This window comes from Trachemys scripta, chromosome 7, assembly GCF_013100865.1.
Source record: "Trachemys scripta elegans isolate TJP31775 chromosome 7, CAS_Tse_1.0, whole genome shotgun sequence".
Lineage (NCBI taxonomy): Eukaryota > Metazoa > Chordata > Testudines > Emydidae > Trachemys > Trachemys scripta.
In genome coordinates, this window is record NC_048304.1 from 56381692 (window position 1) to 56409414 (window position 27723).

Genomic DNA, 27723 nt, shown 5'->3' on the forward strand with positions numbered 1-27723 from the left:
TAGGTCACAGGTCAGTGGCAGGAGTGATACAGGGACACTGCCTCTCCCCCCCATGCTATGATGGTGCAGGCCCTTATCTCCACAACCAGAGGGGAAACTAAGGCAGGGGCAAAGTGACTCAACCGAGGTGACAGTGAATCAGAGGCAGGAGCAGAGAACTGTGCTTAAAGGAAGGGGCAAGGCCAAACGACACAGGTAGGGCTGATGTGACCCTACCAGCACGCACCCCCTAGCCCCCAGTGCTCGGAACACCCATGCAGTTGGGTAGGGTGCTCTCAGCAGGACACTGGAGACACAGTGCAAACATTCTGGGAGTCACACCCTTTATTTACCTAAACCAAGAAACCTGATGAGGGATTTTTAAATAAGAGCAGAGAGGGGGCTGGGTTCCGCACAGCAGGGCCTGCCAGGCTGCGGCCAGCCCTGCCCGAGGAGAGTCAAAGAGGCACGGGCAGCCCACTCTGGGGCCAAGAGGCACTTGTATTCAATCCGTGGGCAGTGCGGGGGCTCCGAGCCTGCCGCAGCTCCTCCCCTCCAAAGTGTCAGTCACAGCCGGGCTACCCCGGGACCAGGTCAGTGCACCTGCTGCTGCTGGCTGTGTGGGGGCTCGCCCAGCAGCTCTGCAGAGGGCAGTGGGTGCAGCTTCAGCGGTGGGGCCGGCGACTGCTCCTCTTCCACCGACTGGCTCCCATAGGCACTGTCCTCCTTGAGCTCTGAAAAGCAAAGAGCCAGCATGGTGACGAGGGCAGCTGGACCCCTCCTGTGCAGCAGCCCTAGGGAGAGGGCTGAGGCACCAGGTGCACTCCACTGCCCCCCAGGCCTGTCCCAGCCCTTACCTGTGCTTTGTAGCTTGTCAGCCGTCTCCGCTTTGCGAAGCATCCTTACTCCCTCGCTGAGCCCCATGGAGTCCAGTGCCTCCAGCAAGCCCCCCAGGCTGCCGCCAGCGAGCTGGGGAGAGAAGGCAGTGAGAGCGGGCTCGGCAAGGGGCCAAGGAGAGGAGGGATGTTCCCCGCAGGGGGGACTCACCTCGTAACTGAGCAGGAGGCTCCCGCTCGGGGAGGCCGTGTCCTTGTACGTCTCCACCAGGCTGCGCAGGCCGAGTCTCTGGGCCAGCTCAGTCCAGTCCGAGCCACTGCGGTCCTGGTTCAGTAACTGCTCCAGGCCCTGCAGGGTGTTGCTGTCGAGTGACAGGATGGTCCCTAGATGGGGGAAAACGCATCAGCCCATCGATGGACCCAGCCCTGCCCAGACATGGCGCCCCCGTCCCAGAGATGGGCTGTCACTGCCATCCCAACATGCTCAGCCCTCAGAAGGGAGGGGTGTGACTGGGGGGACCCCTGCTCACCTGGCCTGGGGGCAGCAGGCTGCTCTGACTCTGGGCCCTGCAGCGAGGCACGCAGCAGGATCTCCCGCACCTGGGAAAGACACATACAAGATGTCTGAGCCGTATCTCGAGAGCATCCTCACAGCATGTTCCCCTCATTCCCTCACTGGGCTCACAAGCGCAGGCCAAGCTCCCCCAGCAGAGCCGGGACTCCCAGCACGCCCCAAAGAACATGCAGGGAATGGGCGTACGAGCAGGGGAGAGCAGGGGCAGGGAGTGAGCCCACACTCTGCTGCTCTGCTGGCCCCCGACAGCACCAGAGGCCCAGAAGAAGCTCCTGGGACCCCATCCTGACAGAGCTGCAGTACAGAGGAGCCTGGAGGGCACACACTTCTCTCCCCGTCACCAGCCCGAGGCTTCTGCGGGAACCAAGGACTGAGCAGGGCCCCCAGGTGGCCTGGGCAACAGGAACACCCAATACTGGACAGGATGCAGGTCCAGCCTTCAGGGTGGGAAGCAGCCACTGGCTAGGGGGCCAGTATTCCTGCACTGGTCCTTACAGAGCCCAACAACCGCCTTGGAGCCTGGCACTGGCCTCGCCAGACCTCTGGTCAGACCAGCCCCCAGAGCCCCACGCCCCTCAGACCCAGCATCACAAGCTCATCCCATAGCAAGCCCCACATCCCAGGAGTGTCTCTGGGACCCCACCCCACACAACACCGCAGTGCCAACACCTGCCACAGAAGAGCGAAACATTTGTCCTTTAGCTTCTTTTGATGGGATTCCGCAGCTGGAGGGATGGCAGAGCTGCCAGACTCACGTGCCCAACCAGCGCTCTGGGACCCACCGCTCCCTCTCAGGGCAGCTCCCTCTCCAGAACCAACCCACGCTCTTGGGACTCCAGTTCCTCTGGTTTAACCCCTGATGTTCTGTACCTTGTGGCTCCTGGTTAAGTCAAGCGGTGTGTGTCTCCGGCGCTGCTTTGCACCCCGGGTGCCAGGCTCCCTGCTTCTGTGTTCAGCAGCGGTGCTGTTATCTGTATGCTCTGTGTCTGACTCTCCCAGCTCCATGCCTGCCTCCTGATCCTCGGGCCCACTGTCCATGTCGCTGCTGGCTTCGGACGAGGACGACCTCACTGGCTCATCATTCTCACAGAGGATGTCCCCTCCTGAGGACACAGTGAGGTCAGAGCCCAGACAGCACGGTCCCCGGAAGAGGGTATGGCCCCTCCCACCTGCCCGGGGTGAGGCTGGCTCAGATCCCAGCACCCACACCTCCTTCAAGTCGCCCGTCTCCATTGGGGGGGCAGGGATTCAGTCCCGGGAGGGTTGTTCACATGCACTCTCCAGTGCCCCTGTTAGCCAGCCTAGCTTTGCAGGTCTCCACTTCCATTTCACATCCCTCTCCTTGGGCCAGGATTCGGGGCAACTGGCTTGGCCCAGCATATGCAGAGGAAGGAGGTTACAGCATCACTTCAGATCTCACTCGCCCCAGAGGCCACCCCCAGCCTGGCCAGCAGAGCGCCCTCTGCTGGAGTTATCACTTCTGTCTATACCTCAGCTGGCCTCCATCTGCCACCTCCCACTGGCTGGGCCTGTACACAAGCAGAGAGCCCACCCATTAGCCCTGCCCCCTCCTCTGGAGGCCAGTCTTGGTGGGAGGGCCAGACACTGGAGCACCAGGAAAGAGCCTGCCTCCTTATGCTGAGAAGCACCTAGCACAGCTCTGGTGCTACAGGTCTAGCAGGCAGCAGCAAGGACTGCTGGGATTGCCAGCCCCAGGGAAGCAGAGAGGAGCTACCTGCTTTGATGAGCATTTTGGTGAGGATGGGGGAGCCCAGGCCTGCAGCCAAGTGCAGAGGGGTGTTTCCAGCAAACGTCCGAGCATTGACATCAGCTCCCAGCTAGAGAGAAATGCAAGAGCCAATGAGGAACAGGCAGCAGCGACGCACCGAGAAGAGAGACAGCCCCTGAATGCCGGTTGCAGCACCATGGGGGAACACAGACTGCCAGTCTCAGCAGCGGCAGTGTGCTCTCTGGGCAGCAGAGCACCCAGGGACAGGCACAAGCCCTGCCCCACACAGCAGGGCCAGGCGGCCACATGCCCCACAGGCAGACCTCCTGGCACCCCAGCCTGTGTGCTGCAACCACATACAGGCTCCAAGGGAAACCAACCGAGCCAGTACGAGACGGTCGGGGGCAATTCTGAACCTCCTGCCCAATCCCACACCAACATGATGGGCCTCCCTGCAGCCCGACTGAGAAACCTGCCACTCCCGTCCCAAGAGCCCAGCCCCCAGGCAGACCAGAGCTAGGAACCTTGACCCCCGCAACCCCACACACACTCCTGGACACCCTGGAGTCGGAGGGCTCCCTGCCCTGTACCTTCTTCACTAGGTGGCCGGCCACGTTGAGGTTCTCCATCTCCACTGCCAGGTGCAGGGGCGTCCGGCCGCCCTGCCGCTCCACGGCATTCACGTCTGCTCCCATCCTCACCAGCAGGTCCAGGCAGGCCAGGCTCTTTACCCTCACAGCCAGGTGCACGGGGAGCAGGCCTGGAACATGGAGCAAGCTTTAGCACCAGCGGGGGCTGTCACCCCCTCAACTTGCCCCACAAGGAGGACGTGTTCCCCCAGCTCCACCTGGAGCCCCAGCAGGGCAAGCTTCCCCCAGCCCTGCCCTGCAGGGGAGTTCGGACTCTGGCCCATGCTGACAAGGGCCCTTCGCAACACAGATACATGGCCATTGCCAAGGGCTCGGAGGCTCATGTACCAGGGCAGGTGAGGGGGGGCTGCAGGGACCATCCCTGTCTCATTTCACACAGGCCACTAAGCCTGGTTTAAACCAGTGACCTAGAGGATCCAGGCCAGCTTTGGGGCTGCTGGCCCTTCCTTGGAAGTCCAGCCCACAGGGAGGCAGAGCCCTGCTGAGAGCCAGTCTGCCCTTGGCTCAGTATCATCCTATCCCCGAGCATTCCCTGCCCCGGGGTCCCCTCTCACCATGGTAATTGGGCGTGCTGAGCAGACAGGGGATGGCAGAGCCCAGGTGCACCAGCAACGTCCTCAGCATGGCCTCATCACCCGTCTGGAGCGCCAGGTGCAGCAGTGAGTTGCCGTAGCGATCCAGCAGAGTGGGGTCCGCGTGGGCCTGCAGCAGTAACCCCACCACCTGGTGCTGCTTGGTGATCACTGCCAGGTGTAAGGGAGTCTGGGAGGGAGATAGGAGACAGCCAGCTCACCGGGGGCCCAAGAGCCAGCGGGATACTCTCAAACCGACAGTCCCACTCCCTTTGCTCTCACAGCAGGAGCCTCCAATCTTCCCACCACACTGGCACCTTCCAGCCACACCGACAACACAGCCTAATCTCCTTCAGGCGAGCATCCCAACTCGGGATACGTGGTTTTTCAGACCAAGGAGCCCGTCTCCCCTGGGGGAGGCACCCAGAGGCAGCCAGCTGGAGCTGGAGGAATGGACTCCCAGCACTGGCAAGCCAGGCCTCTGGCAGGATCTGGCATGGCCTAGGAAACTTGGGGTCATGCTCTGCGAGCAGAGGGATAGGAAGAGGATGGCTTCAGCTAGAGGATCACAACAGCCCTTCATCAGCCAGGGAAAGGCAGGAATCCTGGAAGATGCCTCGGGCAGCGGAGGTGGGGCCCCAGAGAGCAGATGGGGTCACTGTACCTGCTGCAAGTGGTTGGCCACGTTGATGATCTGCTGGTTGGGGATACTGAGGACAACCTGGATCAGCTGCTCAATCACAGTCGTCTGCTCGTGGATGATGGCGAGATGCAAAGGCCTGCAGGCAGGGAGGGGATGGCAAGCTCAGAGCAGCAACTCAGCGGCTGTTCACTGCGGTGAGCCGGCACTGTGCTGCCCAGCCCGGCTGCTTGCTCCCTCCCCAGGCCCCATGCAGGCCCCAGCCCCAAACTCCCTTCCCGTTCTCCCTCCATGCTGGCGTTCCCAGCAGATCCCTGCTCCCAGTGACCATCAGTGTGAGGCTGCACAGGGTCCTGCACTTTATGGAGCCCTGAGCCACCATCCGTGGCCTTACCCAATTCCAGGGGGGAATGAATTCCACATGACCTGGTCCCATGCCCTGCATGGAAGGAGCTTTGGCTTCCTGGGCCAAAAAGGGAGCTGGCTCCAGAGACACATCTGCTCCTGGGGGAGAGGGAGCTAGCTGGCTCGGCCTAGACCCCCATGTGCCAGAGCAGGGCTCTGTAGAGTCCTGGCCAGAACTGGGTCTGCCCATCCCCAGGGAGCAGGATCCATTTGGGAGTCTCCAGGGACGGAGTGGAAAGGATCACGCGAAAGCTGTAAGGGCACAGGTCCAGCACAAGCCCACACACAAAACCAGAGCCCTCCACAGCTAGCACTGTCCTCAAGCCCCCTAACCCCCTTCCCCGAAGACTCACGTGTCTCCATTCTCATCCTGGGAGGCAGCCAGGTGCCGCTGCACGGCCAGCAGCATGCGTGGGTCAGCAGTGACCGAGTAGTCCAGCAGGGCATGGGCGCTGCGCTGAGCCAGAGCCAGCATCCTCATACTGCAGAGCTGGGCTGGAAAGCAAAGCTGGGAGTTGGCCCCTGGACAGACAGCTCAGGGACCAGCAAGATCCACCCACTAACTGGAATTGCCAGTCCTCCATTCTGCCAATAGCCTGTGAATGCCCCCACCCCACCACACACACTGTGCCTCAGACCCCTCTTTCAACCCAGCCCTTCCCTCTCCATCTCCCCACCCACCATACCGTGGTAATGCAGCTCCTGACGGTGGCTCTCCTCTGGCGGGCAGGGCTGCTTCCCAGTCTCCGCAGGCAGGTGCTTGCCATCCCCCTCCTCTTCCATGTTGGTCATCTGCACCCCCCCTTGGTAGCCGCCCACGGGGTGCGGGCCAGACGAGTAGATGTTGTTGTAAGTCAGCCCCGAGGAGTATGGATAGTTTAGATTCCCGCCTGCAGACCAAGAGGGAAAGAGCTGTGACAAAGGCAGGATCTGGGGGAATGCCAGCTCCCTCCCCGCCATATTGCTGCTGCTGGCTCTGAGGCAGATCAGGAGGGTTGGGGTCTACCAGGCCAGCCTGGGATAAGTAACTTGCCCTGCCATAGCTCCCCACAGCGGGGAACACTCAACTCACCTCCGCCAGAGCCAAAGCCACTGCTTCCCCCGCCGGCCCCTCCCATGTGCGAGCCCCCACCAAAGTGCTGGGGGAACTGAGGCAGCACCTTCTTCCGCTTCCTCTCCACCTCCTCCTTATCTGTAGGCAAGACACGTGGGGGAGGATCAGGACCCAGCCCGACCTGTGGCTCCGAGCCGAGTCAAGTCAACCTGAAGAGCCCCCCACCGAGCACCACTCACCTTCCACCACTGGGTAGTAGGTGAACTGCTTGGAGTCGCTCACGTCCCCCCCACGCTTCCGCTTCAGCTGCAGGAAGACAGTGACGGGGCGGTCGATCTTGGGCTTGTGGTAGGGCGGCGTGCGGAAGACGATGGCGTACTGCAGGCAACCCAGGAGAGGGAGTTATGCACTGGTGCCACCTTCACAGCCCCACACTCCCCATGGCAACCCCAGCAGTACAGCCTGGCCACCCCCAGGATCCCACCACCCTGGCAATTGCACATCCCCAGTCCAGCAGGCAGAACGAGGTGCCGCCCATGCCAAAACCCTCATGCCACTCGGGTGGCACAGGGCACTTCCCCCGCTCTCCACCCGCACAGCAGCCCTGTCCCCCTCCTGCCCACTGCACCTGCTTGTGAACATCCGTAGGGGAGAAGTCACCGAAGGCCTGCCAACCGTTCTCATCATCCTCGTAGAACCGCACCTCAATATCATCTGGGGGGGAGAGCGGGGCAGTTACCATGGGGGCTCCAGCAGCGCCCAGCCTGCCTCACCCCTCCCACACAGCGCAAGGACCCTGCTTCCTCCTCCTCTCCCACAGCTGCCTTAGAACCAGAGTAGCTCAGCATTCCCAGCCACTATCCTTATCCTCCTCTGTCTCCCCAGGCGCGAGGCACAATACAGCCCTGACCTCAAACACCAGCCCCAGAGCAACAAGCTTCAGCAAGGATGAACGAAAATGGCTCCAAGTAACTGCAGGTCTTGGAGAAGTGGTGCTCACAGGGGCACGGGACAGAGGTATGCCCGTTGTGGGGTTATGTTAAATAACTACATGGTTCAGATGGGCTTTCTCCTCACAATCCAATCCATCTCAGGCTGAACCCCCTTCTCCCTGGCAGGCCGGGCCAGAGACACATGTATCTTCCCCCACTGCCTCTGCCTCCGGCTTCTCTCAGCTCACCCACCCACCAGCAACCTGGCCATTGACCCAAGACTCAGTCTGCTGTCCAGCCAGTCTGGCTCCGAAAAAGGCTCACCCAGACGGGGAGAAGGGAGTTCCAGCTAACCCTCAGAGCATCCTACCGAAACACGAGCTGCTGAGAGAGCCTGAGACCCCACACAACAACTTGCTCTTCCCCACCCAGAAGGAGCAGCACATAAGCACGCCCAGGTGAGTTTTGGAGGGGAATGACAGCAAAGGACCCAACTGGCTGCTGGCAGGCTCCTTACCTTTCTGAACTTTATCGCACAGCAAGTAGACCTCGTCCCCTCCCCGCACTGAGCCAGCTGTCTTATCCATCCGGGAGATCTTCAGGTTGGAAGCCCCAGGTGATTCTGTGGAGCAGGAAAGCATTTAAAGCTCAGCCACAGAGGCACTGCCCAGTCCTGGGGATGCACGGCAGTAATGCAGTGGGGAGGGGTGGGAACAGGGAGAGAATGTCAGGGAAATCTCCAGAGAGTCACACATGAGTCATGGCAAAGTCCCTGATCTGTGACTCATCTGCCATCCTCCCTTCCCCCAGCATGCCCCACAGGGCAGCTCCTTGCTCCTGGCAGGGGTGATGGGGAGAACAGGCACCCACTTGCCACAATCAAGCCCACCGACTAGCAACGCAGCCCAGGGGAAACACCCCTTAGCTCAAATCAGTGGGTTCAGGGGAAACGCCCCCATTAAGCTGCCAAATGAGGGTTCCCAACAAGGACACACCCTTCCCCGGCCCGACCACCCCATGGGCAAATTCAGGGTCCAGCAAGGACGTGCCCTGAGGAGGCCATATCTCCTGCTGGCCACTCCCTGCATTGTGAGAGGGTAGCTGGGTTGCGCAGAGCCCACGATCAGTTCTGGGCCAAGGGGGTTCCAGGTACATGTGCAGCATCTTTCTCTCCAGGAGGTGCTGGGCACGTTAAATCCGCTGCGGCTCGGAGCAACGGCAGGTTCCATTGGGTCTGGCCAGTGCCTGCACTTACTGCTGTCGTGGATCGGGTCTGAGATGACAGGGTTCAGGGGCAGCGTGAAGTTCCCGTTGCTGTCGCGGAGGTAGGCGGTGAAACGAAGGCGCACGATGCTCAGGTCCATCACCTTCTTCAACTCCTTCGCCTCCAGCTCAATCTCACGCAGCTCAGACTCTGCACGAGAGAGGGAGCAGAAGTCTGGGTTACAGACCGCCTGGCAATGGGAAAGGACTCTGGCTCAGAGCTCCCAGAGTCCTCCCTCCCCCACACCAGCACACAGCCTACACCAATGCATCCCTCCTGCAGTTTGTATCCACCCACCCTCAAGTCTGTGCAGCTCCCCTGCAGACTGTGCAAGGGATCAGGCCCACTCCAGATCCCCAGAGTCACTAGACCCTCTACAACCCATGTCTGGGCCCCCACCTTGATTCCATGGCCCTTCCCTCCTAGCAACATACGAGAGACCCATGCCCACCCCCACCCCCCACCTCCAATTCCCTGCAGACTGTCCTGCAGCTCTCAGACCTACTGGACATCCTTCCTTGCTGCCTGTGCCCGGAGCACCTGGCTTCACCATGGAAGAGCCCTCACCTGTCAGTGCCTGATTTCTATTGCGTATCTTCTGCTGCTTCAGCTTGTCTTTCATGATCTCCATCATGTTCTTCTTGGTCACGTGGAGCACCCCAAGGTTGTTGAATCTGAGAGAGAGGAGCCCAAGGCCCAATCATAGAGTGAGCACAGGAGAGTGGGGAAGAACATAAGAACGGCCGTACTGGGTCAGACCAAAGGTCCATCCAGCCCAGTATCCTGTCTGCCGACAATGGCCAATGACAGGTGCCCCAGAGGGAGTGAACCTAACAGGCAATGATCAAGTGATCTCTCTCCTGCCATCCATCTCCACCTTCTGATAAACAAAGGCTAGGGACACCATTCCTTACCCATCCTGGCTAATAGCCATTAATGGACTTAACCTCCATGAATTTATCTAGTTCTCTTTTAAACCCTGTTACAGTCATAGCTTTCACAACCTCCTCAGGCAAGGAGTTCCACAGGTTGACTGTGCGCTGTCTGCTCACCAGCTATAGCAGGAGGGGGGGAGAGGTGGATGCCAGTCATTGAAACAAAGCTAAAGAAGACAAAGGGAGGGAAAGCACTGGGTAGCCAGCGGGTTCAGGGCAAGGTGAGAGATTAGGGAGCAAGGAGTTGGCTATTTAAGGGAGCCTTGATGCAGAAGACATCCAAAGCAGTTGGGAAAAGGTCAGTCTAATGCCAATGTACAGACAGCAGCATTCTAGGGAAAGGCCAGACGGTCACTAGCTTTACCTGGTGTGGAGATTAGACATGCAGGCCTGCGAGTGACACTCCTAGCAAGTATGAGGACACAGCACTGATTTGGGGGGGATGCAGATCGAGTCAGACAAAGGCATCTGAATCTAACTAGCCTACTGCAGATCTAACTGTCTGTGTCCAGTCCACTAATGTGCTTTGATCTAGTCCTGATTCAAAGAGGAGCAGATCAAAGCACTCTAAGAAATATTAACGTGTGTCAACAGGACGCAGGCTAGTGCAGGTAGACTGTAGATAAGTCATGAGCTGGATTTTTAATGAAAGTTACTAGGACTAGAGACCAATAAGCTTAATATCTAGGAGAACCACACATATAGTCCCTGCCTCAGCCCAGCTGTGAGGAAAGACTCTGTAGCAGAGTTCACGCACCTTCCTGAGAACCTCACCGCTTTTACAGGACTTTCACTAGTGCCCTGTGATTCACCTGCTGTTCAAAACAGAACTGCTGTTCTCAGAGAAAAAGTCATCCCTCCACCACAGGGGTGGGTTTCTTGTGCATTAGTTCACTCGTTCACGGTGTCTCCCACTCGCTACAGCCAGCTATGAGCTCTGCCTGCTTCAGCAAAGGCACAAGGCTTGCCAGCGAGTTTCACGCGACAGATTAGTGGATAAGCCCTTTCCACGTGGGCTAGGCATTTGTGAAGGTGGATAAGGCACTGGCTAGAAAGCAGAGGGCTGGGGCTCAAGGGCTGCCTAGTGCAAAGCACGAGAAGTGAAGTCCATGGAATATGTTACTGTTGCTGCTAGCCATCAGGACACCTGCAGAGGATGCCAAGCTAAGAGCCAGAGGAGATCCCATGGGGATGGAGCGGTGCAGAGGACAGCTGCTCTATCTGCTCAGCACATCAGAGTAACACTAACACGACCCGGTACCCACTCAGTTGCAGACCGGCCTCTGGCCAGGTGCCTGAGCAAGCCTTCCCCAGCCTTAGGCACCAGTACGTACTGTGCCGTCATGTCCTTAGGTCCCACGGTCACAATGCAATTGCCAGCCTCGTTGCACTGCTTCCCCACCAGGCTGTGAGCATGCACTCGCGGAGGGTCGCTGTGGGTCACCAAGTCTACCTCGATCCGCGCCACACCTCCGTAGTTGCAGATCTGATGGGAGAAGGGGAGTGAGAGGAGGCCAGAGCGTTCCCCCCTGGCAGGTGAGAGAATGGTGCACACACTGCAACCTTCCCCCCCCCCCCTCCTCCCCATGGCATTCTATCCCTGGGGTCACTGCCCTGCTCTGTTGCAGCACTGCCTCTGCTGATGGCTCCCCTGGGGCCACACTCCCCCTCAACTTCTCCCCAAACTCTTGCAAGCCCCTCAGGGCAGGAACAAGTCTTGGCCTCAGCATCACGAACATACAGGGTTTTATTAATATCTCCACGGAGACTCACATGCCTCCTCAAGGCCCCAGAGCAGTCACCTCTGCACATGCAGACAAGGTGCTGCAGGTAACCCCAGGTACCCACGGCCGCACACAGCAGCACCATCTCCTGCACGCATGACACTCACCTTGACAGTGGGGTAAGTCTTGCGTCCCTTCTCGCTGGATGCTCCGGGCAGCCCACCATGTGAGGGGCCTTCACAGCCGTACCGGAACCGGAACCCGCGCTGCAGAACCAGAACACCAGGTCACTGCACTGCAGAGGCATTCAGCCAAAGAGCCCCAACACACTGGGCAATCAGGGGAAAAACTCACATTTCATGCTGCAGACAGTCGAGTTATCAACCTCATACACACATTACTGATCACTGGGGGGATTGAGTGAGAGCACTGGCCAGGGGAACTCACAGCTACTCCCACCCCAGGTTCTTCTAGCAGGAGGCATTGTGGGGAATAAGTGAGGAGATGCTGCTTGTGGGGAGCACACAGCTACCCAGTGAGAGATGGTCCACAGAGTCCTCACCTGTTTTGGCTGCTCGATGATGATGAGATACGGACCTTCGGCTGGAAAAGAGAAAGGAAAGACACCAAGTGAAAAATGTGTATCTACATGTGGGTGCCAATGGTTTAAAACCCACCGACAGTGGCCGAAAGGGAGAGGAAAGAGGGGGAGGCAGGGTCAATGCTGGAGGTGAAGTCAGTTCACCCGCGCCCTACAGCAGAGCCAGGGAGGGGGTCCCATAGCATCTGTGGGGTAACAGTGTTTCTGGAAGCAGCATTAATGGGGGGTAAGAGCCGTGCTGAGGAGGGAAGGAGACAGACCAGGCCTTCCCACTCACAAGAGCCCTAAGATCACATAGGGAAGGATGAGGACCCCCGGGAACTGATTGCAGGCTGACCCCATGTGTGAAACTGCAGCCAGCCACGTACAGCAGGCTCCCCACAGCTGAGTGGGGAATTCCTGCCGCTCTGACCCAAGTTCCTGGTCAGCCCAAGAAACGATATGACGTGAACCAGCTTCTCGGGAATTCCCCTCTCCCTGTTCTCCTTAGTTGTGTGTCTTGGGTGAGGAACCTGGAATGAGGCAGCTTCCTGACACACACGCACACCCCCCGCCACAGCCCTGAGTGAGCGCTGGGCCAGGACCTTACCAGTCTCCATCAGCGGCTCCTTCTGCTCCATCATGTGGGAGCTGAACTGGAAGTCGTCATAGTCGATCCCATCCAGGCACTTCATGGAGAAGGAGAGGGGGAGAGCGGAGAGTGAGACCCTGCTAGCATCTGGGGTGCAGGGTGCACCCCCACATGGCAGAACAAGAGGGGGGACGCCCTCCCTTGAGCCAGGCACAGAAGTGTCACCCCCAAACCCAGATGCAGCCCATTTGAGGGCCACACCCCAATACCCGCCCCAGAGCCAGCTGAAGCGAGACCCTCCCCGCAAGCCCCAGCCCATCATCCCAGAGCGGGCCCGAGCGGGACCCTCCAGGTCTGAACCGCCCTAGCGCGGGGGGAAGAGAGGGGCGGCCGGGACTCACCGCGTTGTAGGGCTCGTCCATGGCGGAGCCGGGCTGCACTGCGGGACCTGGGCCGGGCCTGCGAGAGAGGCGAGAGCTGAGCGGGCCGGCGGGGAACGGGGGGGCAGGAAAGTTGGGGCCGCGCCGCCCGGAAAGTCCCTAGAAATCCAGCCCGGGGCTGGAAATGACGGGCCCGCGCGTCACCGGTCCGCCGGCCCGCCCCCGCTCCGCGGGGCCACTCCCCCGGCAACTCCCGGTACCCCGGGCCGACCCCCGCTAACTCCCCCCGGGTCGCCCCGCGGGGCCACTCCCCCAGCACCCCGCAAACTCCCCCCACCCCGCCCCGCGGGGCCACTCTCCCGGCAACTCCCGGTATCCCGGGCCGACCCCGGCTAACTCCTCCCGCCCCACGGGGCACCCCCGGGCCCCCGCTAACTCCTCCGGCACCCCGCAAACTCCCCCCCGCTTCCCCCCACCCCGTGGGCCCACTCTCCCGGTACCCCGGGAAGACCCCCACTAACTCCCCCTGCCCCGCAGTGCCAATCCCCTGATCATTCCCGGGCCCCCAACCCCCACTAATTCCCTCTGCCCCCCAACCAGACCCATGGCGGCCCCTGGACTCCCCACTGCCCAGCCCACGGGGCCACTACCCCGGGCACTCCTGGCCCCCCCAGCCAGGCCCCCCCCCCCCGTGCCCCCCACCCCCCCCTCCCCCTCCCCCCCCCCCCCCCCCCCCGCCAGACCCCTGGACTCCTCGCTGCCTGTCCCTGCCCCAGCCAACACCTCCTACCCAGACCCCCCAGCACCCCACCAACTCCCCGCTGCCCACCCTGAGGGGCAACTCCCCAGTACCTCCCGAACTCCTCCCAACCCCCAGCCACCCCGCTAACTTCCCCCACTCCTCTGCCAGAAACGCTCCCTCCACATCCCCTATACATACATGCACCCAGACTTCCCCCAGACTTTGAACACACATACCCCAACTCCTCCTACACCACATACACTAACCCCTGCACACAGAGACTCCTCTGACCCCAATACTCAGACTGCTCTAAAACTCTTTCCCCGACACACAAAAATGCACTCCCGACTCCCTCGCACCCCGCCCTATTCACAATATGCTGCAACTCACCCCTCCAGTTACCCCTCACCCCACATACACATCGAACGCCACTCCACTGTTTACACTATCCACACACTGACTCTCCTCCACACAGAATCTGAGCCCCTGCATGCGCGCACACACCCCCTACCTTAGTCGCGTGCTAGTCCGGAACATCGACTCCTCTGCACACATCCCAAAGTCTGTGAACACCTCCACACACACACACACACACACAGTCTGAGCCCCTACACACATACACACACACCCTTTAGCCAGGTGCCAGTCTGGAACGCTGACTTCCCTGCACACACTCCACAGTCTCTAAGCCCCTCCACACACACACTCCTTAGCCAAGTGCCAGTCCAAAGGAGTAGCCAGCTTGCTGCACTGCTGCCAGGCTGGCTGTGTGACCTCAGGGGGTGGTGCTGGGGAGAGCTATGCAAACCATTTCCTACCCTTCTGAAACACAGGGAGTTTTCACCTCGAGCACAAGAGATTCACAATCAGTCAGTCACTCCAAGGGCTCTGCAGAGAGACAGAGATGGGGTTGGCCCTGCCCTAGGCCGGAAACTCCAGCAGGCTGCCTGCTTTCCCCACTGCTAACTCTCGCTTCTGCTCTGAGTAGCTATCCCGGCATCAGGCTCTGCCGGAGAGCCCAGCAAAGATTCCGTGGCCCTTTCTATAGCATCATGGGTTTGCCCCTGCCTCCTCCACCTAAGTCCCCTCTTCCCTCCTGCTGGTGTGCAGCATGCTATGTTCCAGCTGGCGGGCCCCTCCACCCCAGAGGTGGCTGCATTTCAGAGGTGGTGAGCTTGTCCAGTGTTTTGTGATCCTTGGAGATGAAAGGCAACAGGGATAACACCTGATGCCCAGCTACATCCAGCTCCACAGGTCCCTTCCTCACGAACTGCCCTTCCAAAGACAGAAACCTTCGCAAGGTAACGCAACACCAGACTGCGAAGAACACATCTCAGACCAGCCTGGTGTACATGCAACTGACCTTGAGCTCAAGGGGGGGGGGAGGAAGGAGAGGTGCAGCTCAAATCCTCCCCCTCCTCCCCAAGATTTGCTGTCAGTAGCTTCACATGGATAGAACACCCTCTGTGCTCAGAGCTAATTGGCACTGCTCCCCTCCCCAAAAAGTGGCCTTGTTCCACAGCCACCCGCCCACAGCCCCATCCTTCACACCACTGCCATTGTCCCCCCCACTCCACTCTGTGCACTGAGACAGTCCACCACGGCCAGTCCTCTTTCAAGCCAGGTCCAGGTCGTCCTCCCACTTCAGACACGACACCCTTAACAGCTCCTGCTTCCCCCTCCACTCACAGAGGGCTGAAGGATAACTCCCAACACCAGTTGCTGCCTCCGATTCCCCCATCCAGGGATCCGAGCACAGATCTCTGCACCTGCTCACCCTCCCACCCCCAAGCGCTGATGTTCTGACCCAGCCAGACCCCCAGAGAGCAGGGCGAGAAGAGGAGGCACTTTCCCATCTCGCCCCACCCTCCAGAGATAGTAGCAGAATGGCGTCTGCGGGGATGTGCCCAGCCTGCATTGAGGTCCCTCTCCCTCTGGGAAGCAGGCACTCAGCCCCTGCTACAGAACTGGACAGTCGGAGTCGAGATACTCAGAACTGGTCACATCTAAACCAGCCATGGAGGGGGAAGTGTTAGCAGCAAGTCAGTGCTGCTGAAGAGTGCAGGGCTGAAAACAGAGGGTTTCGGTCTAAACCTAGAATAGGTACAGCCGGAGCAGCAGTGGGGCAAACTTCCCTCACACCCTGTGCCAGTGACTCGCCCCTCCCTCGGCAGATTGAGGAAAGAGTTTGTCTCCATGGCCCGCTCAGCCCTGGGCTTCTGCAGCCACAGAACTCAAGTCCTGCCCACGGGACAGAAACCATCAGAGATGTGAATGGCCAGGAAGTGGTACTGCAGATGTGGGCCAGGATCAAAGTGGAGCCCTCAGTGCCATCTAGTCCTTTTCCAGATTGGTTTCTCCCCACTATTCAGCGACAGCAGCATGTTTCTGATTCTTCAGTGCTCTCATACCATGAATTTCTGAATCACTGGCTGCTGGCAGGTCCCACTCTGGGGATTTTGGGTGTGTGGGGGAGAGTGAGGGGAAGGAAGGGGATTGCACAGTCAGTGACTCATTTTCTTCAGAAGTCAAAGTGAGGAAAAACTTTTCAAGGAGATTTTCCCCCTGCTCAAGGTCTAACCACAGGCTGCCCTGCATGCATGGCCACGGTGAGGCCCTGCAGCTGCATTTCACTCCCGAGTCTACATGACTTGCCAAACTCTTCCACAGTCCAACCAGCCTGTCTTGTCGCATGGAAGCACTACAAAGAGATGCTGCTAAATGGGGAGGGGAGCTCTGTAGAAACCTCTGGGGATGCAATTAGGAGTCTGAGAAGGATCAGGGCTATTTGGCTGCAGGCAGACTCCAGCATCACAAAGCAAGCCTGGGACTCAGCCATTGCTCAAAAGCAGCTTACGAACAGAGCATGGACAGCATATTATGGCTCCCCCTCGCCATGCTCTGGAATTGGGGGAGACAATCTCCAGCAAGTCAGATCTAGGCCAGCCCATCACAACAGGCTTGACTGCCTGATCCATAGACCCTTTCTGATAGGCTGTCTGCGCTGTATGGACATTAAAGGATTGCTGGCATTTTCATAAAGGATAGTGGGTGGGTTGCACCAATGTCTTTGGCCAAAATGGATTTCCCCCATCCGTTGTTTTATTCTAGCAGTGCATTGAGTGACGGGACTAACATCAGTCATGCGGTTGTGTGCTGTGGAGTTCTTTTGGAATATTTTATCATCTACACACATGTATTGCTCCATGTGTTTCTTTGACCTGCCTTCTCTTACATCTGGCTCTTGGAGCAGAAGGTGGAGAGGTCTGGGATGGTCCTTAGATCCCAAGGGACTTCGTTCCACAGTCTTGGGCCAGACTTGGAAAAAGTCTGGCTCCTGCACAGACGAGCTTTACCCTTATCATAGAGAGTTCCACTGTGCCAGAGGAGCCAAATTGTCAACCACAATCTTCATCCGGCACTTTACACTCTTTTAAATACCCTGGGCCCAGGCCATGGTTCCCCTTGAAGATAAGGCCAGAGACCTTGATTTGCTCTTCTACAGAAAGCAAGTGTAGGGCTGCTGCACTACACCCCAGAAATGGTTGCATTTCAGTGATGCAGCCTGTGTAAGCACTTTGGGTTCCTTCAGGATGGAAGAGACTACAAAACCAGAAGACGATACGCAGCCTGGAGCAGCATCCTTTTCCATCTTGTGTCTGATGTGTCATCTCCTGTCCTTGATCCCCTAGTCTCAGCTCCCCAGACCTACCCTATCTAGTTACTTCCCTTTGTAAGCAATTTTCCTCCCCATCCACCTGAAAAGTGACATTTTTATCGCCCGTAAGATACACATTTCGAGGCTGTGGTGGGCTCCTAGTCATGGAGAATGCAGAGAGCCAGGAGTCCAGCTACTGAGTTCTGGGTGCCATACAGGTGCCAACGGCTACAACTTCGAACTTGCAGAAGAATTTCATTTCCCTGGCCTATTTTTCACGGATAGAGCAAGCGCCTGGAGCCCTTTGGGAAAGTGAGAGCACGACAGCCACATAGCACCCTCTGCAGAATAGCTCAGCAATTGCTGCTCTGACTATCCAAAACTAGACGGCTCCAATTAAGGGCCTGCCAGTGCCAAGTAAAGCTGATTAACTGTTTCATGCTTGCAGCTCGTATGAATATGACCCAGTATTCCAGGTATTATTTTTGCAGCAGCTTCTAAACATGCTGACTCATACAGCTTATTTTCCAGGAGGGACGCATCCCATGCATGAGATGTATACCGTAAGAGCGCCCAGAGGCTACAGGGATGGATGTTTCAGAGACGCAGACACAGGGGATGATGCGCAGTCCCAGATCCATTGCTGAAGTACCCAACGTATGCATAGAACTAGCTATTCCTCTCCTATCTATGCATCTTACCCCTCCTCCCTATGGGGGCCTCCTCACCATTGATCTTTACTGGATGTGTTATCACTGATCTCAGCTCATGTCTAATTCATCAGCATCCTGCTGTATTTTCAACCTACCCTCGTATCCTGCACAGTTTCACCTGGCTGACCCTCTACTCTGTCCTCCGAAGAGTTCATGCAATAATTAACAGCAAGTACAGGAGCAGTGCAGGCCCAACAGGATCCCACTTGGACACCAAGAATGACTGCGTTCAATGTTTTTCATGGGAAAGGGAAGGCTATTTATTTTATAGTAACTGGAGTTCTCTGGGATGTGTGCTCCCCATGGGTATTCACTGCAGTATTCACTGAGGATGAGGGTGTGAAGACCGCTGTGCCAAACATCCCAGAAATGAAGTTTTCCAACTTAGAATCATAGAATTGGAGGACTGGAAGGGACCTTGAGAGGTCATCTAGTCTAGTCCCCAGCACCGGGATACTTCCCGGGTGGCATGAGGTTTCTGGTAGAATACCAGCAAATGGATGGACTGATTCAGGTGGAATTCAGGGGGAACCTTTGGGATGAACTTGGGATGTACCCTTAGGGACGCTTTATCCATATGGAATACCATACAGGGTCCATTATAGAATCATAGAATTGTAGGACTGGAAGGGACCGCAAGAGGTCTTCTAGTCCAGTCCCCTGCATGCAAGGCAGGACTAAGTGTTATAGACCATCCCTAACAGGTGTTTGTCTAACCTGCTCTTAAAAATCTCCAATGACGGAGATTCCACAACCTCCCTAGGCCGATGGTTCTCAAGCTTTTTTTCCCCCACGGACCACTTGAAAATTGCTGAGGGTCTTGGCGAACCACGTAATATTTTTCCAAATGTTGTTTGTACCGTTAGCTAACTATTGTAAAGCACTTTGGATAAAATCACTATATAAAAAAAAAAAAAACTTAATAATGAACTTTTTTTGTTCGACAAATAAAAGCACACAATTCATATTTTAATATCAGTAATCTTAGCTTTCTAATGCGATGGATGTGCCCTCTCTCCCCCCTACCGCAGCAGCCCCCGAGCTGGGGCTGGGAAGGAGGGAGGGGGCTCTCCTTCTCTTCCCTGCCGTAGCAGCCCCCCAAGCTGGAGCTGGGAAGGAGGGCCGTCTCTCCCTGGCAGCCACAGCCCCGGAGCTGGGGAAAGTCACCTCTTTCTCCGGCCATCGCAGCCCTGCATGTCCCAAATTCCCCCCACCTCCCCTTCTCATCCCACTGCCCCCTCCCACCTACCCCCCTCAAGGCCACCACCCCACCTTACATGTGCGTCTTCTCCAGGTTTCAGGCACCTAATTAGTGGAGCCATGCCTGTGCAGCTTCACTAATTAGGTGGATGGCCCTTCATTCTTTTGTGTGCGGCCGCCCAGGCATGCACCTTAGAGGGAACCTCTGTCCTAGGCAATTTATTCCAGTGCTTAACTACCCTGAAAGGAAGTTTTTCCTAATGTCCAACGTAAACCACCCTTGCTGCAATTTAAGCCCATTGCTTCTTGTCCTATCGTCAGAGGTTAAAGAGAACAATTTTTCTCCCTCCTCCTTGTAACAGCTTTTTATGTACTTGAAAACTGTTATGTCCCCCCTCAGTCTTCTCTTCTCCAAACTAAACAAACCAGTTTTTTCAATGTTCCCTCATAGGTCATGTTTTCTAGACCTTTAATCATTTTTGTTGCTCTTCTCTAGATTTTCTCCAATTGGTCCACATCTTTCCTGAAAAGTGGCACCCAGAACTGTACACAATACTCCAGCTGAAGCCTAATCAGCACGGAGTAGAGCAGAAGAATTACTTCTCGTGTCTTGCTTACAACACTCCCACTAATACATTCCAGAATGATGTTTGCTTTTTTCTGCAATAGTGTTACACTTTTGACTCATATTCAGCTTGTGATCCACTATGACTTTCTGCAGTATTTCTTTCTAGAGAGTCATTTCCCATTTCCCGCTCTACAGAAATTGTGCAACTGATTGTTCCTTCCTCAGTGGAGTACTTTGCATTGTCTTTACTGAATTTCATCCTATGACTTCAGACCAGTTATTCAGATTATTTTATTATATTCAGATTAATTTTAATCCTATCCTCCAAAGCACTTGCAACCCCTTCCAGTTTGGTATTATCTACAAACTTTATAAGTGTACTCTCTATGCCATTATCTAAATCACTGATGAAGATATTGAATGGAACTGGACCCAGAACTGATCCTTGTGGGACCCCACTGGATATGCCCTTCCAGCTTGACTGTGAACCACTGATAACTATTCTCTGGGAATGGTTTTCCAACCAGTTATGCACCCACCTTATAGTAGCTCTATCTAGGTTGTACTTCCCTAGTTTGTTTATGAGAAGGTCATGCGAGACAGTATCAAAAGTCTTACTAAAGTCAAGATATACCACGACTACTGCTTACCCCTATCCACAAGGCATGTTACCCTGTCAAAGAAAGCTATCAGGTTGGTTTGACACAATTTGTTTTTGACAAATCCATGCTGACTGTTACTTATCACCTTAGTATCATCTAGGTGTTTGCAAATTGATTACTCCATTATCTTTCCGGGTACAGAAGTTAAGCTGACTAGTCTGTAATTCCCCAGGTTGTCCTAATTTCCCTTTTTATTGATTGGCATGATATTAGCCCTTTTCCAGTCTTTTGGAATCTCACCCATCTTCCATGACTTTTCAAAGACAATCGCTAATGGCTCAGATATCTCCTCAGTCAGCTCCTTGAGTATTCTAGTATGCATTTCGTCAGGCCCTGGTGACTTGAAGACATCTAACTTGTCTAAGTAATTTTTAACTTGTTCTTTCCCTACAAACAAGTTCATACGAGCTGCAAGCTCCCCTGCTCTCCTAGTGATTGCCATTGGGAAGGCTACTTTCGGGGATAGACGGAGAAGGGAGCAGGAGACCAATGGCTCAAATGGCAGATTCATAAGAGCCAGCAGCACTAGGTTAATGTCCCAGTTAGAAGCTGGTACTAATACTGGAGGGAAGGTTATGACAAGACCTCTCAGAAATCTCATGGTTGTAGGATGGGAGAATATCAAGCAGTTGTCTATGGGAGCATGGAAAGCATTGATCACTGCCAGGTGCACATGCAATGAGCTAATGGGTAAACCCAAAGATTTCAAGGAGAGGCAATAACTCAAGATGGTAGAAATGTCAGCATCCCGTGGAACTTTGTGGCAGTGCTGGCACCAGCTTGATAATCTCTTCCACTTCACGGCATAGCATTTTCTCAGGAGTGGCTTTCTGCTGTTACTGAGGATGGATTGGACTTCCTCTGAGCACTCTTTACGCTCATCACCCATCCAAACACTAGGCTGGGAGGAGACATGAATGCTAGAGAAACTGCGGACAGTTGTTGGAGTTCCATCTCAAGCCATGAGTGGCAGAAAGAACTGAAAAGGCAGGCAGTCCACAGCACCACTTATGCCCTTGGTTCAGCGCACAAGAAGGTGCAGGGCACAAACACTGCTAGTGATCACTCTTCCGGTCGTGGGTGCATGGAGCACATGTGCAACCCTATTGCGAATACCCATAGGGACCAGCACTCAAAGAAGAATATCATTTTACCATGAAAGTGTGGCAAGGAGAGATCCCCTGACCTGACAAAAAGGAGATGAAAGCCCTCTACCTCAGGCCGGGTATACTCTCCCGTCGCCGTAGGAGCACGCAAGGGGACCTGATTACACCTGACATTCGCTATGCCTAAAGCATTCCCTAAATTCTCCATCCAGTCACAGACAGAAGTTACATTTGTTCTGACAGATCCAGGCTGCCTACTTTTTAATCCTCCAATGATTTTACTTATAGATCAACAGCTTTGTTCATTAACTTATTAAAACAGTTTGTTCCATTATCTGTTCTCCCCACTACGCTCAATCCCCCCCCACACCCAAAAAAAAATTTCTCTGACCATTGGCTCTGGGGTTGCCTTTTCCCCATCCCCGGAACTTCACCCACCCTCCACATGTTTACAAGTCACCAGTGGCATCAATACTACTCCAGCTAGTCCCTGCGGCCCTCCAGGGTGACTCCATCCGAGCCTGCCGCCTGGCATGCATTCATGGGGACCAGGGACAGTACCTTTACTATGAGTGCTTAGCAAGTAGACAGCTCTTTCCAGATTCAAGGCATGTTACAAACAAGGAATCCCTCCTGTGGGATCGGGTAGTATTAAACCCTTTCAGTGGGCAGGGAGGTCAAGGCCTTGAGTTGCCTGAGGCCACAGAGGAGCAGGTCTTAAAGCCAGGCTGAAAATGCAGGCTCCTAGCACCATGCTCAGTCTACACTCCTTTCTCATATCAGCCTGCTTCTTCCTTGGTTCCTCCCCTTTCCTTCTCACTCTCAGGGTCTGTCTACACTACTGTGCAGGGTCGATCTAAGATGTGCAACTTCAGCTACATGAATAGCATAGCTGAAGTCAATGTACTTAGATCTACTTACTGCGGTGTCTTCAGTGTGGCAAGTCGACAGCTGACACTCTCCCGTCGACTCCACTTGCACTTCTCATTCTGTTGGAATACCGGAGTTGACGGGAGAGTGCTCAGCAGTCGATTTATCGCATCTATACTAGACTCGATAAATCGAACCCTGCTGGATCGATCGCTGCCCACCAATCCGGCGGGTAGTGTAGACAAGCCCTCAATGCATTAAGCTCAGGGCCGGGTCTAGCTTTTTTGCCACACCAAGCAAAAAAAAAAGGGCGGCCAGACTGCCGAAGCAAAAAAAAAAACGGCAGCCGCAGGGAGCGCGTGGAGGGGCCCCCCCCTCTGGCCTTGGGGTGCCTCTCCCACCCAGGGGCTGCAGGAGGTGCTGGCTCAGCCGCTCCTTTAAAGGCGGCTCGGCTGGGCCGGGCTCAGAGCGGCGCAGGAGGCGGAGGCCGGTGCAGGTGATGGGGAGTGGCGCGTCCCGGGGAGCCCAGCGGCACCGTGAGCAGCGGGGATCGCTAGTTCCTGCCGCCCCGGGGGTCCGTGCCTCTGCAGGGCTGGGTTGGGACTGGCAGAGCACGGGGAGCCGGCCGGGGGCTCCGGAGCTGCGGACCAGGCTGCCAAAGCAAAAAAAAAAGAAAAAAAGAAAGAACGTCAGGGCAGCCGGAATGTGCCGCCCCAAGACTGGCCAGAATGCTGCCCCTTACAATGTGCTTCCCCAGGCACGTGCTCTATTAAGCTCTAGTAGCTTGTCCAGTGAAGGCTGCAGCACGTTGCTATTATGAATCTCCTCCTTTGCCCTGTTGTCTAGCTGTAGCTGGAGTCTGTCAAAACTCTGGCACAGGCTTCACTTGTAAACATTAGCGAACCTCAACCCACTGCTCCTGGGCAGAATCACAGCCCCCTTCTCCACCCAGCCTCCCAGCGCAGTAACTCCCCAGTTTTTTCACAACCCCCCCAGAAGATGCACAGTCATTTACCCTTCCTCAGTGCAGTCACAGAACACTCCCTCCCCCGATGCACTAACCAAGGCCATTGCACGAAGCCCATCTCCCTGAAACACCACCGGGGGGAGGTCCACAAGGGGTTTTTCCCTCATGGGCAGTGGTGGTTCTTCACTGGAACTTGCACAGCTCTTTGGGCACAAAGGGGCCCTAGAGAAGGGAGAGCATCAAGAACTCATGTTATAAATTAGGTTTCCCTCAACTCTTCCTACTTCAGCTCTGCCTCTCGGCTATTCCCTATGACACATGGGCGATGCATTCATCCCAAGCCCACCCACCCACGTGTATGATCACCAGGGTTAACCACCCTCAGCCATGCCATCCCTGGAATTTATCACAGCTCTCCCTGACCCATCCCAGGCAGCTCCTTCGTTTCCCTAGATCCAGCATCCTGCCAAGTTACCACCTGTCCAGAATTCTCCAGGACTATTCCATTTTCAGGTCATCCACAGGATATCCCAATCCCAAATTTCAGCCACTCTCCGTGAAGGGTTTGCTGGGCTGATATTTGGTAAGTTTGGGGTGTATCTCCCCACCAGCTGCTAAGGGCACTGCATGTCCCCCCCAACCAGTGTGGTTCCAGAAGCGATTCACTCAAGGAGAAGGGCGGACATTCTACCCCTTTCCAGCAAGGAGAGGGACTTCTGGCCTCAAAAACCCAGGGCCAGTCACGGGCTCAGATTCTACCCCCTTGCAAACCACAGGCTCAGAGACCTGAGAAGCAGTCTGGCACCCCAGGCTACACTTTCAACTGTTACAACATATGATCAGAGACAAAACATAGGACCATAATTAAAGCCATGTACCAATCCATCCGCCACAGGACTGCTAAAGACAGACACCAGGTGCCTTGAAACCAGGAGAGAGACAGGAATGGAGCCCCTCAAACCTTCTCAAGCCAATCCACCTGCGGCCTCCCCAAGCTCTTTCTCAATCCTAAATGCAAGCCTGCCACTGAAAGACTCGGAGATAAACTGCTTTCTAGACACCCTGCCTTGTCACTCTGGCCCACCCAGCAGGGCCTGATAAGGGATCCAGGCATGCCCCAGACCTAGGGTGACACAGGACCTTCAAGTCCATTGAGATTAAAATGTCAGGAACTTCCAGAGCAAGCCCAAAAGCCACCACCACAAGATAAAGTTCTACTTCACCAGCCCAAACCCAGACCAGACAACAAACACCTCCCAATGAGGCAAGACAAAGCACCATGAGCCTCCCTGACCCTAAATGATCACTAGACACCTACAATCAGCCCTAGAAAGACTCTTCATAATTCACCCCATTCCACTCCTGGACCCCAGCCTTGATAGCAACTAACTGGATAGGACAAATCCCTACCTCTATATGTGCAATTCTGCAAATCAAAGCACACAGGAACCCTTCCAGCGAGGGCAGAACTAGGGTTAGCTTGTCAGCGCACACAAAGGGAGTCCTCCACTTCTGGTGCAATTGCAATCAAAGCAGCACATGCACCCTATCCAGGGCCGGTGCAACCACTAGGCGGACTAGCGGATGCCTAGGGCACCAAGTGGTTGGGGGTGCCAAAAAGCGGTGCCCCCCAAAATTTTTGAACAGCGGAGCACCAGGCTGCCTCTGCTCCCTGCCTCCCAGTTCCAGAGGGGCCCCAACGGTGCGGCTAGTCCCTCCCCCAAGGGGAGCAGCCGGCGGTGGAGTGGGGAAGGGGGGGGTCTAATGCTAGCAGCTGCACCTTCTTCCCAGCGCTGCGGGCCGAGCCAGGCTCCCCGCTGCCCCCGGGGCTCTCAGTGGTGGTGGCGGCAGCAGGCTCAGGTGGGCTGGCTGCCTGTGCTGCCACTGAGAGCCCCGGAGGCAGCAGAGAGCCCGGCTCGGCCCGCGGCGCAGGGAAGAAGGCGCAGCTGTGCTCTGCTCTTCGGGCAGAGAAGTTGGGTGTCTACTCCACCTGCAAGGTACCAGCCGGGCCGCGGGGAGCCGCACGGGCTCGCGGAGCACCGGTGGGTGGGCAGGTCCAGTCTCTGGCCTGGGGAATGGTGTATGTGGGAGCAACCCGGGCACCCCTCCCCAGGCAGACCCACCCCCTCCAACACCCACTGACCAGCTACCTTCTCCCGTGTGCACCCCCCCCCCCCACCACCCCCCCTGTCCTGCCACTTTTACCTCTGGGCAACCTACACCCAACAATCCCCCCCTCCCCCCCCCCAGCCACCACAGTCACCTTCACCCCTGCATCAAGCTTGGGACCCACCCCCTCCACCTGCCATCTCCCTTCTGCCCACTCCTCCCTTGTGCAAACCCCTCCGTGCCACCTTCACCCCCCTGCAACAACCCTGGGCACAGACACACCCCCGCCTGCCAGCCCCCCTCCTGCTCACTTCTGCCTTATGCCACTCCCTCCCTGCCACTGCACCCCCTGCAACAAGCCCCTTTTGCCTCTGTGCAATCTCTTCCCTGCCACTACACCCCCATCCCCTCCACCTCTTAGTCACCTCCACCCCCTGCAACAATCCCATGCACTCCCCTCTCTGCCACCTTCACCCCCTGGAAGAGCCCCCATATGACCCCCCTCTTTGCAGCCCCACCCCCCGGGTCCCCTGCACTTTGTGAACATCTGGGCCCCTGGGGGGAACTTGGCCGTAGGAAGGTGGGGGCTGGACATCAGAGTGGGGGCGCAAGGTGGAAGTTTCGCCTAGGTTTCGCCTTGCACCGGCCCTGACCCTACCTAACCCCCCCCCCCACTGCACAGCACAAGAGGGTGGTGGCACAATGCTGGGGAGCACAAGCCTACCTTTGCTGCCTTCCATGCAGAGCCAGCACAGCTACAGGAGGGAGAATTGTGCGCTTTTCCTTGTGCATCATTAACAGATCTGAGCACTGAACTCTAGTTAGCTAGACTTGTGCTTGTGCATCGAGACCAACAGGGCTCCACAGGTGTACTGGCAGATCCTTTTGATACATGAGCTGGAAAGATCCCAGCGTGGTTGTCAGAGCCCAGGCTGAGTTTGCAGGGCTGGCAGACAGAAAACCATTCTTTCTGCTTGTGATTTGACCCCATTTGGCCTGGAATCGCTAATAGAATCAATGCAGGACCCCACAATGGTGTTTCACTAGACACTGTGCAGAGCAACGTCAACACTATCAACCTGCAGCACAACAGAGCCAGCAACCCCACTCAAAGCCAGACACGACACAGAACCCTAGACAAAATCAAGTCAGACCTAAGATTCCCAAGGAAAGAAAACCCTACACTGTACTGCTGGGCCCCCAATCTGGTCTGTCACAGGCACTAACCAGAGGTTAATGCTAGCCAATACCTTAGCACACTAGAACATAGAGGACACAGGCAGATCTTCAGCAAATACAGACTTGGTGAACAGAGGACTAGGCACAAAGGCCAGTGCGAACTGGGAGAGGGAGGAGCCTGCATCCAGAGTGAGGAAAGAGATGGAGACAGAGAAATGCGTCTTACTCTGACACAGAGTGCATGGAAAGAGAGGACTCGGGGAGGAAGCAAATTTAGCTAGAACACGGAACACACAGAGGCGTGACGGCAGTGGAAGTGAAAGGCAGGGCTGCCAACTAACTGGCCAGGAATGAGATAACAACAAAACGGATTTGTTACATGCTTGGGCAATAGCTGGAAATTAAGGAAATAATCCAAAAGTAATCTGTACCCCTCCTCTCTCCAACATGCCAAACTAGTCACCTGACCCCCCCAGATGCCTCCACCCTTACCCCCGATGCCAAGCCAGCACCCCGATCCACTCCCACACCCCACTCTGAACCCCAACAACACCTCCACATACAACCACTGCCCTAGGTGCCAGGCCAGCATCCTGAGCCACCCCATCCTGACCCCTAGCACACACCCCCAAACACACAACTCCTGCCCTAGGTGCCAGGCCAGCACCCTGATCTACCCGACCCTGACCCCTAGTACCCTCGCACCTCACTATGCAGGTACTAAACCAGCACCCTGATCCACCCCACCCCGACCCCTAGCACCCCACCATGCAGATACCAAACCAGCACCCTGATCCACTCCATCCTGACCCCCTAGCTCACACACCTGCTCCAGGTGCCAAACCAACACCCTGATCCACCCTCTCCCCCCCATGCAGGTAACAAACCAGCACCCTGATCCACACTCCACCCTGACCCCCAACAACCTCTCCACACACACCTGCCCCAGGCACCAGTCAGCACCCTGACTCCCCTGCCCGGAGCCGGATCCATGCCCCGCGGACTCACCCTCCGGCTCCAGCCGCTCCTCGCTCCAGCTGACCCAGGAAAGTCCCGTCTCTGACCTCGCCTCCCGGGGATTCCGGAGCCCGCCTCCTGCGCCA

The 27723-nt window shown here is 56.4% G+C and overlaps 1 protein-coding gene across 3 annotated transcripts; it reads right to left on the reverse strand.

Moving 5' to 3' along the window:
* Positions 1-298: 298 nt before the first annotated feature.
* On the reverse strand, positions 299-27700 carry NFKB2 (nuclear factor kappa B subunit 2). 3 transcript variants are annotated; one of them, XM_034776176.1, is made up of 23 exons: positions 14100-14911; positions 12868-12925; positions 12485-12563; positions 11857-11897; positions 11462-11560; positions 10905-11056; positions 9203-9309; positions 8627-8785; positions 7889-7993; positions 7068-7153; positions 6679-6817; positions 6458-6577; positions 6072-6275; positions 5739-5880; positions 5005-5119; positions 4323-4530; positions 3709-3878; positions 3125-3227; positions 2260-2492; positions 1346-1415; positions 1027-1199; positions 837-948; positions 299-713 (listed from the first exon to the last, which is right to left on the reverse strand). In XM_034776176.1, the coding sequence occupies exons 1-23, from the start codon at positions 14204-14206 to the stop codon at positions 574-576; spliced, it is 2922 nt and encodes a 973-aa protein (XP_034632067.1). In that variant the 5' UTR covers positions 14207-14911; the 3' UTR covers positions 299-573. The 3 variants fall into 3 exon arrangements, with proteins under 3 accessions (XP_034632067.1, XP_034632069.1, XP_034632068.1); XM_034776178.1 differs by lacking the exon at positions 14100-14911 and adding an exon at positions 27629-27700 and having other exon boundaries at positions 574-713; XM_034776177.1 differs by lacking the exon at positions 14100-14911 and adding an exon at positions 27561-27622 and having other exon boundaries at positions 574-713.
* Between the last annotated feature and the right edge of the window lie 23 nt (positions 27701-27723).

Bases quoted from the DNA above. Each gene is read 5' to 3' on its own strand.
- NFKB2 (XM_034776176.1), bottom strand. From the start codon at position 14,206: ATGTGTGTAGGGGCTCAGACTGTGTGTGTGTGTGTGTGTGTGGAGGTG. The intron at 9,310-10,904 runs GTACGTACTGGT...CCTCTCTCTCAG, and splicing joins CCTAAGGACATGACGGCACA to ATTCAACAACCTTGGGGTGC. The intron at 7,994-8,626 runs GTAAGTGCAGGC...CCTGCTCCACAG, and splicing joins AGACCCGATCCACGACAGCA to AATCACCTGGGGCTTCCAAC.